Below are 17,069 nucleotides of genomic sequence, written 5' to 3' on the forward strand. Positions count from 1 at the left end.
GGTGGGCTTCAGCTGGGACCTCAGGTATTGGTGGGCCTGGGAGCTGTTACTGGAGGATGGGTGTGGGGCAAATGAAGCATAGGACCTTAGGGCTAGAAGGGACCTTAAAGGCTTCATTTTGCCTTGACCATGGAGCAGTGGTTTTCAAAATGCCGTCCCCCAGACAAATGTCTCTGTATCATGTGGGGCTGCTTGGAAATGTAGATTCTCCAGCTCCACCCAGATCCAGTGACTCAGAGACTCTAGGGGTGAGGCAATCTGTTTTTTAGCAAGTCCTCTGAGGTTCCCTGAAGTTTGAGAACTGTTGTAATGGATGGCTGCCGTAGATGAACTTGAAGCCCTAGGGGGAGTCTGCTTTGTCTTATACATGCTTGGGGCCCCCAAGAGTTTCCAGAACATCTCCAAACTCATCACAGGGTTTTTAAGCCCAGAAGACAGTGAGGAATTATGCCTACATTTTTGGACAAAGCAGCATTTCTGTGGATGTTCTCCCAGAAAGTTCTCTGGAGTTGGAAACTCCTTTGGAACTGACTTGGTCCACACAGGGTAAGACCTGAACTGATGCCCATGATTGAGGCACTTCCCAAGAGTGCAGGAACCACTGCATAAGGAAGGAGAGGCTGTAGGGCCCAAAGGAGGAGACTGTGCAGCCAGATTGTGGCGTTGCTTCTGTAGAGATGCCTGGAAAGGCTCGCTTGTCACAGAAAGACATTTTATTTAGAACTAAATAGTTTTCTCTATACTTTTTCCAAAGTAAGAACTTCTAACTACTCTCCAATCCAGGAGCCAGGAGATCAGGAGTAGAGATAACTTTTCCTGGCGACCTCCCCAGCCATCTCCAGTCTCCACCCTGGATGATTTTAGACTTTACGAATGTTTTCAGGAACCTGGCCCAGCCTTCACCCCTGCCTTCTTGCAGCGTCCAGTCCACAGCAGTCTTCCCTCGCTCTCAGTTTCCACCGACTCTGGTGTGACTCCCTCCCCGCTTTGTCACCAGCACACAGGCTGGACCACAGAACCAGCCTAGAGACCTCAAGCAAAAGGAGAAAGAAGAAGGAAAGGAAGTACCACTTAGTAAACCCCTTCTCTGGGCCGAACTCTACTGGATTGTTGCATTGACTCCTCACCCAAATCTGTGAAGTGTACAGATCCTTCTCCATTTCTAGCTTAGGCAGTTGAAGCTTACAGAGCTGAAGTAACTCGCCCACGGTGTCGTACAGCTACCAAGTGTCAGAGATGGGTTTTGAATCCAGTTGTAGCTGACACTAACAGCAACGTTTCCCTCCCACCATGCTCCCTCCTTGAGAACCAGGAACAACTTCACGTAGGAGCATCCATGATTTTCTGTTTTCTGAAGATTTTATTGTGTATCTTCAAAAGGGCTTCCCATTGTCTTGAGGTATTCGAAGTCCCAGATGGTCTCAAGTAGTCTCTGTAGCAGGTGCTACGTTGGAGAATAGCTGGATGGAGACTTATGTTTCAGTATAAGCCTTGGTCTCTTTATACAGGTAGAGTACCAAGAGCGTGAGGTTGATTTGGTGCCCTTACTTTGAGTGCGAGGAGGCTGTATGGAGGGGAAGTGAGCGGTAAAGTCCTGCTCATTTGCGGTTCTATTGCAGTGACAGCCCTCACGGAGAGACGACCTCCGCTGAAGACTCGACCCAGGACGTGACCACAGAGCATCACACCAGCGATGACGGTAGGAGGCCCTGCTTCCCGGCCAGTGTGGCCACGGGGCCCCCACACCTGATGAGCTCTCCTGCACAGCAGCCCTCTGACGACAGCCGAGAGCTCTCCTGTCTCTGGTTTTCATTCCTTCCCTTCCTTGGTGTCTGTGTGAAGCCAGAGGTGAAGAACGAGGTCTTTCAGTCTCAACTTTTGCAGCACCATGTCTGTCCTTTATCACAGCTCAGACCTCTGCCAGGTAGCTGGAGACCAACGTGAAAGAGAAATCATTTGAAAACCAGTGAGCCTGGGGAATCGAGAAGCTGGGTGCCAAGAATCCAACAAAAAAGCAAGCCAGAAGGGGGTAGTACAGGGGAGGCAGACCCCCGTGTCTGTGCCTGCCGACTGGAGAAGCCGGCCCCTTCCACAGTACAGACAGGCGAGCGCTGAGCAGCCTGGCGGGTGTGCGGCAAGCAGCGGAATGCTCGGCTGTCACCCTCGGGCCCCTCTGCAGCGCCCATGATTTATTAGGGTCTGTCCGGCCAGCATAATTTCCCCTCCTTCCAACAGTTCCACACCTCCACTTCTGGATCACTTGGGCTTCTGGAAGTCTCAGAAGCTGACAAGGGGCCTCAGAATTTTCTGGGCACAAGAATGAAATGGCACAGTCTGTGGAGTGTTCCCTCCTTCCTGCCTTGCTGTGAATTCTGCAATCCCGGGCCAACTTTCAAAGAGGAAAAAAAAATTAGGTCTGCTTATTTAAATCCTGATGTCAAAAGGATTGGTATGATCATTTGCTGCGCTATTGGAGAAGAGTAGGTAAACTAGGGGACTGAAACAGAAACCACCTTGTGCTTGTACTGTTAAAGGCTTTATATATTATCTCTTAATCCCTAGCGAAATAGATTTGGCTGCTGTTTTATAGCTGAGAAAGCAGAGGTCAGACAGGTCAAGTGCCATGCCCAAGGCTGCAGAGGACTGAGACTGGGGCAGTTAGACAGGCCTGCTCTGTCTGCTCTGCCTCCTGTAGTGAGCTCTTGCACCCTAGCCATTCAGAAGCAAACCCACCAGCGGGGCTGTCTACGCACCGTAATATCTGACCTTCATCATGGATTCTAAGATTCTGGGAGCCCTTTTTTTTTTTTTTAACTCTCTGCTCTCCATCAGCAGCCTAGACCAGATAATGAGAACAATCGCCGAGGCATACGTACCACTCACTCTGCTCTGGGCATTGTTCTAAGCACTTTACCCATCACAATTTATTGATTGCTCACAATAACTTCATGAAAAAGTAACATTTATTTATTACTTATTCATTTGAGAGGCAGAGAGCTGTTGTCTGCTGGTTCACTCCTCCAGTGCCTTCAACAGCTAGTGGACTGAAGTTAGGAGCCAGGAACTCAATCCAGGTCTCCCACGAGAGTGTCAGAGACCCAATTAGTTGAGCCACCACCACTGCTTCCGGGGGTCTGCATGAGCAAGAAGTTGAGTCAGAAGCCAGAGATGGGATTCGAACCTGGATATCCCAAGGTAGACTGGAGATATCTTAACAGATAGGCCAAACGCCTGCCCCCAGGAGGCACTGTTATTATCCTCTTTTTACAGATGAGAAGATGGAAACCCACACAAAAGTAAAGATACATTGCATTTGTAAGACCTTTTCAACTTTCTTTTTTTTTTTTTAAGATTTATTTATTTGAAAAGCAGAGCTACAGAGAGGCAGAGGCAGAGAGAGAGAGAGAGAGATCCTCCATCATCCACTGGTTCACTCCTCAAATGGCTACAATGGCCAGAGCTGGGCCAGGCTGAAGCTAGGAGACAGGAGCCTCATCTGGATCTCCCACACATGTGCAGGGACCCAAGTTCTTGGGTCACTTTCTGCTGCTTTCCCAGGCGCACCAGCAGGGAAAGCGGAGCAGCCAAGACTCAAACTGGTGCCCACATGGGATGCCAACACTGTAGACGGTAGCCTTACCCACTATGCCATAGTGCCAGCTCCCAACCCCTTTTAATTTTTACAATTACTTTCTTGTGCATTTTTTCACATATTGCTCACAAAATATGTCCATATTTTGCTCCTTGGAAAATTGATTGGACAAGTTATTTTCTCTTTATAGAAACTAAAAGCACATTCTATTTGAGGGAATATAAAACATTTATTTATTTAAAATATAGGATAATAACTTTTTTCTGTAATTAATGGAGTTATATCATTAGAAAAACAAGTAATACAATATGGCAAGCTTGATGGTAATAGCTATGGACTCACCAAAGAAGTTAGTATATCAAACAGATGACAGGGGCAGCATTGTGGTGCAAGTGGGTTAAGCCACCACCTGCAACATCAGCATCCCGTATGGGTGCCAGTTTGAGTCCCAGCTGCTCCACTTCCTCTCTAGCTTCCTGCTAATTCGCCTGGAAGAGCAGCAGAGGATGGCCCAAGTTCTTGAACTCCTGCAATCCACATGGGAGACCTGCATAGAGTTCCAGGCTCCTGGCTTCTGCCTGGCCCAGCCCCAGCTGTTCTAGCCATCTGTGGAATGAACCAGCAGATAACGGATCTCTCTCTCTCCCTCACTGCCCCTGTGTAACTCTGCCATTCAAACAAATTTTTTTTTAAATTTTTTTTTAAAAAGGAGACAGCCCATGGTGCTTGTGTCTTGATGGGTTTCATCAGGGAGATGCAGGACCAGGGATTGCAAGTGGTGGGAACCACATGAGCAAGGGCAGAGGAGAGAACACCAGTGCCCTCAGGGTGATGGCTTGGTCAGTATGGAGCTGTCTGCTTCCGAGAGCAGCCTTGGCTCTGCTGTGAGGTTGTCTTCCCTCCAGGGTCGGTTCCGCTAGTGGGGCTTTTCCACCATTGCCTGCATCTCTAAGGCCCCACAACATGTGCTTCCTTCTCTTCTGCCCCTCAGAGTGTGAGCCCATCGAGGCCATTGCCAAGTTTGACTACGTGGGCCGGACAGCGCGAGAACTGTCCTTCAAGAAGGGAGCATCCCTGCTGCTTTACCAGCGGGCTTCCGACGACTGGTGGGAAGGCCGGCACAACGGCATCGACGGGCTCATCCCACACCAGTACATCGTGGTCCAAGACACGTACGTCGGGCCCCGGCACCTGGGGGTGGCCCCGGGCTGCACTGTGAGGGTGAGGGAGGGCGACCCCCGAGGACACCAGTGACTTCCCAAGGCTCATGGAGCTCCTGGACTCCCTCTCCCCACTCACTCAGTGAGTTTTTTTAAATCTCCCCGTGCTGTTCCCCCTGCACATCATCCTCTGATCTGGTCCTGTTAGAAACCTACCAGTCATGGCCGGCGCCGCGGCTCACTAGGCTAATCCTCCGCCTTGCGGCGCCGGCACACGGGGTTCTAGTCTTGGTCAGGGCGCTGGATTCTGTCCCGGTTGCCCCTCTTCCAGGCCAGCTCTCTGCTGTGGCCAGGGAGTGCAGTGGAGGATGGCCCAAGTCCTTGGGCCCTGCACCCCATGGGAGACCAGGAGAAATACCTGGCTCCTGCCATCGGATCAGCGCGGTGCGCCAGCCGCAGCACGCCGGCCGCGGCGGCCATTGGAGGGTGAACCAACGGCAAAAGAAGACCTTTCTCTCTGTCTCTCTCTCTCTTACTGTCCACTCTGCCTGTCAAAAAAAATTTAAAAAAAAAAAAAAGAAAGAAAGAAACCTACTAGTCAGCGCTTATCCACCTTGTTATCCGATGAGTGATACCACAGGGTTTTTATTCAATGTTTCCTTTCGGGAAAGAGCAGATTGGGAGAGCATAAACAGTTATGCTCACCTCAGCCTGTGTGGCCACTGCTGGCATTTTCCACTCACAAATGAAAACGATAGGTCATTTTTTGAGGAGAACTCTGGTCCAAGCAGCCCTATAGAAGGGACGCAGTGCATTTAACCGAGATGAGGTTGAGTAGGGGGAAGATGGGGGCGAGGAGAGAAAAAGGTGCGGGAGGACAAGAGGAACCTGAACCGGTCTCAGAGGTTCTGCTGGATGGGCTGTTGGTTGGCTCCCACGCATTAAGTGGGTCCCCCAGACAGGAAGTACCTGTGACCCGCCCAAGCCTTCCTCCCTGTCCCTTGGCCCTGCCTCTGCCCCCAACTCCCTTCCCTTGGCTCCACTGCTGTCAGTGTTTTTAGTCCTTCCCTTAATATTATTTTTTAAAGGTTGATATCCTGAGTGAGTCTGCACCCTCCCAGCCTCCCCCAGCTCGTTCTTCGGGGAAAGCCTCTCTCTTGATAACATCGCAAACCTGGTGGCGACCTGTGCGTGGACAGGACCCTCCCAAATTTAGCATTATGACTTCACCACAGGATGGAGAGAAGATGAATTGTGGGGAAAAGGGGGCTTGCTTTGTCGTCAGTAGCCAAAGGGGCCAGGAGAGCAGTGGAGAGACCGGGACCGGCTTGGATGCTCTAAGCGGGGCTCGACGCGCTACGACAGATATGGCCGCGTCCTGCCCCAGCGCCGGCATCTCCTGAGCCGCAGCAGAGCCGACTGTCCTTTCCCGGCAGTGCTCGGGACCTCAGCAGATAAAACGCAACCTGGACTCGCCGCCTCCTTCTCCAGGAGGTGGCCCCAGCACAGCCGCCCCAGGAAAGCCACGAACGCGGGTGTCGCCCTAGCCGAGCTTCCCCGGGAGCTGAGGGGCCACAGGACTCAGCGGATTATTTATTTTATTTAAAGCCCCCGCAGGAGGCCCCTAGGCTGCCTTGCCTGTGCCCAGAGAGCTAGCCCCGCCAGGCGTGGCTGCTGCCCGAGAGCCGTGTGGGGTCGCGTGTGCTGTCTGGGGGGCCATCTTGCCAATCTAACGCTGCTTTTTGTGTTGTGTTTTCCCTCCCCTGCCTGCCTGCCCACCCCTTCCCCCCCAGCGAGGACGGTGTCGTGGAGAGGTCCAGCCCCAAGTCTGAGATTGAGGTCATTTCTGAGCCACCTGAAGAAAAGGTGACAGCCAGAGCGGGGGCCAGCTGTCCCAGTGGGGGTCATGTAGCCGATATTTATCTTGCAAACATCAACAAGTAAGCTCTGCTTTTCATTTTCTGCTCCCTCCATGGTGTGCCACGCCCCGCTCCCCTCTGGCCTAACCCCTCCATTCTGTGCTGTCCGTAGGGCTGCCAGCTCCCTCAGCCTAACAGTTCGCATGTGTTCACCGCTGCTGCGAGGCCCGCAGGGCTGAGGAGGCTGCTGCCGGCCTCTGGGGCAGGGGCAGGGCTCCTGCCAGCTGCCGTCACGCTGGGGAAGGGCGCTGCACTGTGTGCTCCCACGGTGTCCAGCAGCCCAGACCCACCTGGCTGTCTTAGGGCTACAACTCTGGCCAAGGCTTCAGTCACTTCATGCAACTTGGTTTCGTACTGTTTCTTAGAGGTGCCTTCTCTTTTCCAATTCTTACTCAAGTCCTAGTCTCTGATGTCTTCCTTGACCCGTGTCTGTCCCAAAATGCAAAGTCTTGTGTGTCCTGTGCCAGGCTAACGTGTGCCAGGTGGGTTCATGTGGATATCACGTGTCCTGCGTTCACTCCTGTGGAGGAGAGGAGAGCACTGAGCCCCCCAAGGGAAGCTTCGTCCTGAGCTCTCTGCTCCTTGCCTAACCCCTGGCGCCCTTTTCCTCTGCCCTCACACCAGGAGAAATCATTTTCCATTTGTTTCCTGTTGCTTTAGCCCTGTGTTTATCCTCCCCTGTTAGTCCCTTTACAGATTCCCACTCCTGTCCAGCGGGCTCTTACCTCTGACCCCCAGCTTTCACTGTGGCCGTTAGCAACATCCTGGGGTTTTAACTCCACCCACACCGAGCTGGCTGTCCAGAGGGACTCCACGCCTGCGTGCTGCTGCCTCCCCAGAGGCATTCAGGTTATTGGAGAACTAATCTCATCTCAAGGGGCCAGACACCAAGTCCCAAAGCCTACAGACCTCTTTCCGCCAGACCCTGAAACCTGGCCCAGTGCCAGCAGGATGACAAGCCCCAGGGCGCTCCTGATGAATATGGATTGGAGATGATGTACAGTTTTTATTCCCCCCTGGCTTTGGAGGAATGAAACGATTTGCACTTTGAAAACCTGTTAACCGTAGCCTCTGGACACTGAGACTGGAAGAATAAAAGATGCTTGTTGTTTTTAAACTACACCGGGTTGCCCAGATCTCGTGGCTTTCTTCCAACCCTCGGTAGCAGGGGGAGTGGTTGGGACACGTGGCTCTTTTCCATCTCTTTCACCTTCAAGTTTGTAAAGAAGGTTCTTCAGCTCACTTCGTGTAGTTATGATTTAATTCAGGCCGGCAAAAAAGAGGGGGAAAAAAAGGGAGGTTTCTGGTTTTCCTCCAGCGCATTGCCCTGCTGGGAAGGCAAGCTAGTAAAAAGCGACTGTGTGAGACCACGTTTCTCTTCTTGTTTACAAGTCTGTGTTCATTGTGAGTCTGCAGTCCTAGGGTCCTTAAGCCTGTAATGAACCCGGAAACCCAGGCGGGTTCGCAGAGGGAGAGTTAAGCGGTTAGTTAGGAACATCTCTGTAGCCATCAGCTATTTGATGCCATCTGGGCAAAGGGGCTGTGGAGACCAACAGCTAAGATGGTGACGCTGGTCATCTGCTGGAAGTCAAGGCCGTTCGCTTGACGCCCTCGCTGGGCCGGGTCAGGTCTCTGGGGACGCGGTTCTTGGAGGACAGGTTCTGTGGCCACAGCCTGCTCCGAAGCTGACTGTTCAGCAGTACGTGGCAGCCCTGGGTGCGCCTGCCCCTCACCACTGTCAGCCTTTGAGCCCCACCTCCGGCCCCGATCTCCGGCCCACTCCTCCCCCAAATCCTTCAGTTTCCTGAGTGCCTGGGCCCCCAACTTTCCCCCTTCACGTCTGCTGTCTGCTCCCTCACTCTCCCTTGAGACCCAGCGCAAAGGCTGACCTCTCCGGGGAGGCCGGTGTCACACCTTTGAGTGCCCACGTGCTGCACTCAGTCCCCTTCCTCTGCATTCCCACAGCAGCTGAGTGCATCTAGGACCCACACCGCCCTCGACCCCCCGCCAGCTGCAGCTCCCTGAAACAGGGCCCACTGTGCTGTCCTCCTCGTGTTCGTGGCCCCAGGGCCTGGCACCCTGCAGCCACCCCATAAATCTGCCTTCTCAGCAGGCACAGGCCTGTGAGTCAGCCGAGCTTGAGGGAAAAGAGGAAGTCAGCGAGGAGTTGCTAGGCTGTGGCATTGCCGTTTGAGTCCACACGTGTAGTGAGCATCTGCTCTTGTGCTGAGCAGTGAGGCCAGTTACTCAGAAGTGAATCAGACGCGGCCCCTGGCCTCGGAGCTCACAGGCTGGCAAAGCGAAGGCCGAATGGACAGGTGAGGGCAGTGCCGTGGGCGCTCTGAAGGAAGCGGGGCGGCAGGGATCCATCCCTTCTGCCTTCATTTGGACTGTGCGGTGCCTGTACTCTTTACAGCTCCGAGAGCTGAGAACTCCATTCTTCCACTTGAGAATGGCTGGCTCCCAAGGCTAGAACTGCCCAGCGGGCAGACTCTTGGAGTGGCTGCTGCGGGCCAGGTTCTGGGCCGGGCCCCGAGGAAGACCGGAGCCGTGACCAGGACCAGGGCTGACTGGGGCGCGGGCTGTGCAGCTCCTCGTTTGCAGGCTGCTGCTCCTCCCCTCCTTCTGTCTCGCGTTCCCCCTCAGTCCTGGTCTCCCTTAGCTGCGGCATTGTTGCTTCAGGGATTAGGTCTGAACATCTGATTCCAAGAGAAAGTGAAATTGTCCAGCAGCAGGCAGCACCCATAGCACCAGAGCTCCGCCGCGCCCTCGTATCAGGTAGTCTCCAGCAGGCTGGTCCAGAGCCAGGGTGGGCCCAGTGCAGGGTGACGTAGGAGTCAGGATCTGTATCTTCACCCTAAGAGAAGGCACAAGCCGGGCCCTCACCGCAGCACGGCAGCCTCTTCTGTTCCATGTCTACAAAATAAGCAACAGCCTCTTGCCAGAACCCAAAATGATTCCCATCTCGCTGGAGTTGGACTAAAAGACACGCTAAGAGTTGGAAAAGTCAGCTCTCCTCTTGCCATCACTTCCTGCCTCCTTGGTGATGGGGAGACCTCTCCTACCCGGGGCCTTAGGTTTCCGTTCAAAGCAGGTAACGGAGGGGCTTTCCACGAGCCTTCCTCCCTCTAGAAACTTCCCCTTAATCAGACTTCTTTCTGACAGCACCTTACGTCTTGAGAACCCAGAGCCCACGACCACCGAGTAAGTATCCATTTCTCCTTTGCCCAGACCCTGGGTGGGAGGGGAGCAGCTCTGTGGAGAAGGCAAGAGGCTGTGGCACCCGAGGAGAGAAGGTGCCTCGTGTCCCTCTCCTTCCAGAAATCCCTGGGCGCCGACATCTGCCCCTCCCCCGCTCCTCCCAGCTTCCTTGGAGTCCGGCCTCCCTGATCACACTGCCCTCTCTGTTTGTAATTGAAGGCAAAGGAAGCGGCCGGAATCTGGGAGCATCCGGAAAACATTCCGTAGCGACAGCCACGGGCTGAGCGGTTCCCTGACTGACTCCTCCTCCCCGGGGGTGGGGGCTAGCTGCCGCCCGTCCTCCCAGCCCATCCTCAGCCAGAGTCTCCCCAAGGAAGGGCCAGATAAGTGTTCCATCAGCGGGCACGGGAGCCTCAACTCCATCAGCCGCCACTCATCCCTGAAGAATCGGCTGGACAGCCCACAGATCCGCAAGACCGCCACGGCAGGGAGGTCGAAGAGCTTCAATAACCATCGGCCCATGGACCCTGAGGTCATTGCACAGGTAACTGGGGGCTCCTGGACAAACAGCGCGCACCTGCACACAGCGTTTCCACTTAGGACAGGGAACCTGAATCAGAATGGTGCTTTGTGCTTAGATGTTGAGTTCAGCAAGTATTGGATGTGTGGCCTTGATAAAACAGCTCCACCAGCAGTCTGCCTTTCTCTCTCCCCAAGAAGAACCTGCAAACAAATGAAAGAATTCTGGCTTCTGCCTCATGGTGCCGGCTGTTTACAAAGCTGCTGTCAATTTTAAGGGACACATAATTAAAGGAGTACTTTGAGAAGGTCCATTTGGCCCAAGTTGGGGGTCGTAAGACCCTTCTTAAGTGCAGCTGCCTGAGTGTTTTGGCTCGGATACAGTTCTCGCCATGTGTTCCTGTCACTCTGCCCACCCCCAGCACCCCGTTTCCTAAGGCTCATCTCTGGGCCCTCTGCGTGGATGGTCAGGCAACAAGTGCTCCTGGTCTTCAAGGCCCAAGCCTGCTCTGGTTCCCGGGAGCTCGGATGCCAGAGAGGTTTCCAGCCAAGTCTCCGATGCAGTGGAGATGAGTTCCCTGACTCCAGGGCCTGCCTGTGTCTGCGCCACACTGATGACTCTCTGTTTTCCATGAAACATTAGCGATTCAACCCCACCTGTAAAAATCCGACCACCGGGGCCACTCCAAGCAGTTCCCTCAGACGTCTCTCCCAACTATATAATTTCCGTTAGACCAGGTAGGAACTAAGGGTCACTGTTGGCGCGCTTACGTCTCCACCGAATTGGGAGCCTCCTCACCCCGTCATCCTGGGCCAATAGAGGCTGGCATGGTCTCTATTGGCTTAAGTGGGGCTCTGCTGAAGGAGGTCTCCCTGGCAAGCCCAGGACTGAGCTGTGGGCCTGCGATGTCTTGCTTTGCTCGCCTGCTGTTCTGTGTCTCTGTGTGAGCTCCTGGCTGCCCTCTGCCTTGACCATGGACTCCTCCCAGCTCCCTCCTTGGCCAGGTGTGACTAAGGATGCCAGAAAGGGTGGGCAGCTGGGACAGGCGGGCTGCAGAGCGGGACCCAGGGGAGAGGCCGTTCTACCTGAGTGTCTTAAGGACGAGGGAAATTCGATCACAACAGGAAACCTGGGTGACTCTGTAGGACAAAGAAACCTTAGCCTGGGACCTTGCTTGGGAACAGGTACTGTCACTGTGGTGGTCTGAGGGGTGAGGGAGCTGGATGGTCTCCCCCAGAGGCAGCTGGCTTGCACACAAATGTTCCCTGGGCTGGACTGCTGTTTCCTAAGGGCTGCAGGCTCCCCTGGTTTAAGGAAGGCAGTTCCCCTCTGTGGGCTTTGGCTCCCCCTCCTGGTCACTCCTGGGTATCCTCCCGTGGTGATGGGTAGGAGGAAATGGTTTCATCAAGTTGGCGGGGCCCTGAGGGCAGGGGGAGGTGTCCTGAGCCTCAGGGCCTGGCTCTGTGGGGGAAGGGCCGACCCTCTTCACCTTTGGCCTTGAAGTCCAAGAAAGTAAAAGTTACACTTCGCCTGTAGCGTTTGTTGAAGTGTATTTTGACTGTGTACAATTTGGAGCATCCACAGAAGCGGAGAGGATTGGATGATGAATCCCCGTGTGCGCACGACCAAACCGCTGACGCTCGGTTCATCCACCTCCCTCCCTGCTGGGTCATTGCTCCTTTCATCCATAAGGATTTCAGTCCCTAGCTCTAAAACCCGGAACTCTAGTTAAAAAAGAGCCCTCAACCACTCTAAAGGAACAAAAGATCTCGTGGTGATGAAAATCCCTGCGCCCCCCCCCCCCCCCCCCCCGAGCATTTGCATGGTCAAGGATTTTGTCCACGTAAAGTGATCTGGACATCTCCTTACGGGTGCTTTCTTCCTGACTTGGGGATTTCCCTCCCTCTGCCATAGTTATCTGCTCCTTTTTCCTGTTTTTCAGGATATTGAGGCGACCATGAACTCGGCCTTGAATGAGCTGCGGGAGCTCGAGCGGCAGAGCAGTGTGAAGCACACCCCTGATGTGGTCCTGGACACCTTGGAGCCCCTCAAAACCTCCCCAGTGGTGGCCCCCACCTCGGAGCCCTCCAGCCCCCTGCACACCCAGCTCCTCAAGGACCCTGAGCCCGCCTTCCAGCGCAGCGCCAGTACTGCTGGGGACATCGCCTGCGCCTTCCGACCCGTCAAGTCTGTCAAGATGGCCGCCCCCGTGAAACCCCCAGCCACGCGGCCCAAGCCCACCGTCTTCCCCAAAACAAATGCCACTAGCCCTGGTGTCAACTCGTCCACCTCCCCACAGTCCACTGACAAGTCTTGTACTGTCTGAGGGATGTAATTTAATTGTTCTAGATAAAGGGACTATAGGGACTGACTATTATTAAAAATATTCCTATTTAACTAGTTCGGGGACTTGAGTTGACAATTAGATTCTAAGTTGTTCTTGCAGGAATTAGCCTTCCCGTCCCCCGAAACCTTGAGAATGAAGCCCTCATTCCCTTTGCTCTCCGTCCCCCCGCCCCTGCTTCCCCCAGTCGTGGTAACCCAGCCAGTTGCAGTACACACCGTTCTTAGGTTAGCCAGAGGCAGTTTTTCATTATCAGGTCACTGTGAAATCTGGCAAGGCAAGTCACGAGGACATGGGCATGAGCCTCAGTCCCCTGAGTCCCCCCCGGGGACGCCTTGCCCGGTCCCTGGCTCCTGCCACCCAGCATTCAGTGGCATCTTGTTTTGGGTACTGGTTATAGAGAATCATAGGTATGCCATTCCTCGTTTTACACACACACACTTCTAGTCTCTGGCATGTGTAGCCTCTCCTGGTCCTAGGACCAGCCTCTTTGTAAGTTATTATTGTGGCAGTTCACGCAGGAGCCGCCAGGGGCGTCTGTTTCCGTTACAAACTTTGTTCTATCTGGACCAGAGCACCTAGCCTTTGAAATCTCTCCGTCATGTGAGATCAGCAGCACGGGACGATCCTGGGATCCGCGTGGGGCCGGGCTTTCTCTGTCGTCTCTCTGTTGCTGTGAGCTGCTCACTGCTGTTTGCTGTCACTCTCCTTCGTGCTCTAGAACTACAGCCCAGTGTTAGGACCGGATCTTTGCCGGGCTTTCTGAACGGAGAGACCTTTCTGGAGTTCCTGTCTGTCGCTGCTGGACCGCTGTCCACAGAGGCATTTTCCTGCATAAGAAAGTTTTATAGCTGATTCCTTTTAGGCTGAAGAATTTTAAGAATTTTATTGTGTTTGTGGCAGGTTTGAAAAAGGTAAGAAATAGGTCCTTGTTTCTCCCACTTCTTTTCAGCACTTAAAACATCAGATGCATTATCATTAAACAAATTAAATTCAGTTTTGCTAATCCCAAAATTGTTCCCAAATGAACAGCCTTAGTTTTGCTATTGAACAAGGTCTCTCTCCTTCTCTCTCTCTCTCTCTGTCTCTCTCTCTCTCCCTTCAGGGACCAGCAGGGGCTTGGAGAGCTCTAGTTAGATTCAAGAGAGACTCTGACCCCTAACAACTGGTTTTTGCTTTTCAAAATGCGGATAATTAAGGGAACTTTAACCCCACAGAGTCTAAAGCTTCCCAAGGCCAAAATCTAAAGAAAAAAATTGGATGACAAATGTTTTGTCTTTTTTCTGATTCCCCTTCAAACTACAAAAATGACACCTTAACATTTGCTCTAATTCTGTCTCCAGACCTAGTGCCCACGGTCCAACTTCCCCAGCTCCACGCTGTGCCAGGAGAGTGCACAGCCGGGCTCACGGGCCGCAGCCGCCTGCTCATGCCCAAGCTGACGCACGTTCCTCTTCTCTGTCTTTTCCTCGCGTGCAAGCTGTGTCTATATTTCACCTGTTATTTTCTGTAGTTCAGGAGAGATGGTGGGTTGCTATTCATGTCGGAAAACCTGGGATTTCCTATATTGGCGTAAAAGAGATCCTTTTTGGACTAGCATGTAAAGTTGGTAGTTGCATCGATGGGAAGTGGTGGGATTTTCCCTGTCAGGGACCTTTGTGGGGAATCAGTCATGCAACATCAGGGAAGCCAAGAGCCAGAGAGAGAACCTGAGCAGTCCTGCCGCAGAGAGCCAGCTTGGAAGAGGCAACCCACCGCACCTGAGAATCTTGGTTTTTGTTGCTCTGTTCAGTGGCCTGTCCTTGTCTGTCACCTGGGCCTACACAGGTCCTGAGCCAGGAGGGGGTCTTCTATGCAAGGATCTGTCTCCTTGCCGAAAAGGAAGCCCACCCTTCACCTTACATTCCTGTGAACCCCACGGAGCAGCGCTGAGACCCTCCCCTGCGCTCTCCCGTCTTCTCCAGCACCCTCTCCGCTGAGAAGGGAGAAGCAGAACTTTCTTAACGCAGTGCTTTGGACCTGTTCTGTTGCTCCTGCCTTATTTCTCTTTCAACTCTGTACATGACTTGTGTTTGCCATCCCCTTGGTCAATGTGCACCTGCTGATTTGCATCAGGAACTGAACAGCGTGTGCGGTCACCCACTACCCCCGTCTCGGGGGGCCGAGCCGTCTTCCCCACCTCTGGTGCTCCTGACAGCTGCGAGATGGTCCTGGCAAGGGGACTGGGAACCCACGGGAGGAGAACCCTCAGCAGAGCCCACTGCAGCCGCCTGGAACTGAGCTTGCACACTGTGATTCTGACACTGAAAAGCCAAAAGGGGCTGGCTGCCCAGGGCTCGGGGGCCCAGCCTTCCTCAGATGTGCGTGCCGAAACCAGCATGATGCTGTGGAGAGCCCCGCTCTGCCCCTGGGGGCGTGGATCTTCTTCCTGGTGTGGACTCAGGAGGGTCCGTCTCTAGGGGGAGAGCAGTGGGGCGGGGCCACCAGCATCCCGATTTGGAAAACAGAGGAGTTTGCAGCCAGCAGCCTGGACCCTGGAAACACTGATCTCAGCCAACCTCAGGGTGCCCTGGTTTCTCCCCCCAGAAGATGAGGCACGATGCTGCCGGCCCCAGGATAGAGACGGCTGCAAGGGCTGGTGTAAATGTATTTCCCGTTCAGAAGAGAAGTTAGATCCTCCAGGGAACTGCAGTGTCGTGGCGTCTGACTCGTATGTCACGTTGGTGTACAATGGTATATTCTTTACAATAGTGTTGATAACTGGAATATTGTATGTATGCTCGGAGATACTTCGTGTGAACCTAAGACTATCACTCAACAGATGTTGGATTGGGGAAAATCCAAAGCACAACTTCAAAATAAAATACATTTTTAGGTTTCGATGCTGTCACTCATATATCACTTTCCCACTGAAATCTGATTGAGGAGTACAGCTGCCCACAAGGGCTTCTGATTCGCCTGTGCTAATGGAGCCCTGCCTGGCAACAGAGGGAGAAATGGGAGCCCTCCCGCCCCCTTCTCCCCACCAAGCGCAGCAGAGTTGTGGTTTGAGAATGTGAATCCCCCCCCCGCCCTGCATTTCCCTTTAGCCCATGTGTGCAATGTAAGAGGTTCGGAGGAAAGTCTTCCGGCTCGCCATTGGACAGTCTGTTGCCATGAGAACCATTTCCCTCAAGAATCCCCGTCCCCGTTTTCAATGAAGACTGTTCTCTCCATCTGTATCAGATCTCTCCACTGGGAGGCGCGAAGCCCAAGAATTAGTTGCTTGAAGCCTTTGCCTGCTGCGACCTGGGCTGACCCAGCGGGGCTGTTTCTTCCATAGCCAGACCCCGAGCCGTTCTGCCCGTGGCAGCCCCTGCCCCAGGAGAGGTGCTGAGCAGAGGCGGGGGAGCCCGGTGTGCTTTCTGTCCTTTAGATTTTGACTCAAGCAGAGCGCGAATTCAAGGTGACGTTATTGAAAGATAACAACTCAAATGCAGCCTAGAGCCCCTCCCTAGTGCCCATGCTTATTTTTAGTGGGATTATTCTAATAGCCAGATGCCCTAGGAGCTGGTTCAATCTCTCACACGCAAGAGGTGCCCTGTTCACTGGGAGTATGAAGACTCCTGGCCACAGCCCCGGCTGGGACACGTCCCAGTCTCTTAGGTCTGCCATCTCCACCTGTCACGTATCGTCCAGCTCAGCCCTGCCCTTCCAACCTGTGTCTCTTCCCACTCCCATATTAAAAAAAAAAAAAAAAAAAAGATTTATTTATTTATTTGAAAGGCAGAGAGTCAGAGAGAGAGAGAGGTCTTCCAGCTGCTGGTTCACTCCCCAAATGACCACAACAGCCAGAGCTGAGCTGATCCAGAAGGAGCCAGGACCTTCTTCCGGGGTCTCCCATGTAAGTGCAGGGGCCCAAGGACTTGGGCCACCTTCCACTGCTTTCCCAGGCCACAGCAGAGAGCTGGATCGGAGCAGCCGGGACTAGAACCGGCGCCCATAGGGGAAGCCAGCATTGCAGGCGGCAGTTTAGTCCACTACGCCACAGCGCCGGCCCCTCCACTCCTGTTCTAATGGAACAGCTACACGGGTGGGTGAGTCAAAGCCGAGGCTGTTCTGCCACACTGTGGTGTGAATGTGTTTTCACTGCTGGAGTAGAGGGACCGCGGGTCGGGCCTGGAGCACCCCAGAGGGAGAGGCAGCCCATTCCTCCACCGTCAGCAGAGGGCAAAACAGCTTCCTCTCCATCTATCTCCCATGTTCTGTTGGGAGCTTGATGGGAAGTGGTAGCAATGAGACCATTGCTACCACCATTGAGACACAAGCCCATTCTACTCTATTCCAGATAGAA

The 17,069-nt window shown here is 53.6% G+C and overlaps 1 protein-coding gene across 15 annotated transcripts in view; it reads left to right on the top strand.

Annotated features, from left to right (window-relative positions):
* SRGAP2 (SLIT-ROBO Rho GTPase activating protein 2) overlaps positions 1 to 15,616 on the top strand; it is a 282,651-nt gene extending 267,035 nt beyond the window's left edge. For 4 of the 15 annotated variants that reach the window (XM_017347830.3, XM_051821256.2, XM_070055194.2 and 1 more), the window contains 6 exons: positions 1,620 to 1,699; positions 4,584 to 4,764; positions 6,546 to 6,692; positions 9,837 to 9,875; positions 10,092 to 10,416; positions 12,335 to 15,616. In XM_017347830.3, the coding sequence (XP_017203319.2) occupies positions 1,620 to 1,699; positions 4,584 to 4,764; positions 6,546 to 6,692; positions 9,837 to 9,875; positions 10,092 to 10,416; positions 12,335 to 12,718 (1,156 nt within the window). In that variant the 3' untranslated portion in view covers positions 12,719 to 15,616. Of the gene's footprint in view, positions 1 to 1,619; positions 1,700 to 4,583; positions 4,765 to 5,840; positions 6,329 to 6,545; positions 6,693 to 7,356; positions 7,794 to 9,836; positions 9,876 to 10,091; positions 10,417 to 11,034; positions 11,130 to 12,334 lie in introns of those variants that run through there. The other 11 variants (XM_051821257.2, XM_051821259.2, XM_089311372.1 and 8 more) reach the window with 5 other exon arrangements.
* Positions 15,617 to 17,069: the final 1,453 nt, after the last annotated feature.

This window comes from Oryctolagus cuniculus, chromosome 13, assembly GCF_051225735.1.
Source record: "Oryctolagus cuniculus isolate XC-2025 breed Fujian yellow rabbit chromosome 13, ASM5122573v1, whole genome shotgun sequence".
Classification (NCBI taxonomy): Eukaryota; Metazoa; Chordata; class Mammalia; order Lagomorpha; family Leporidae; genus Oryctolagus; species Oryctolagus cuniculus.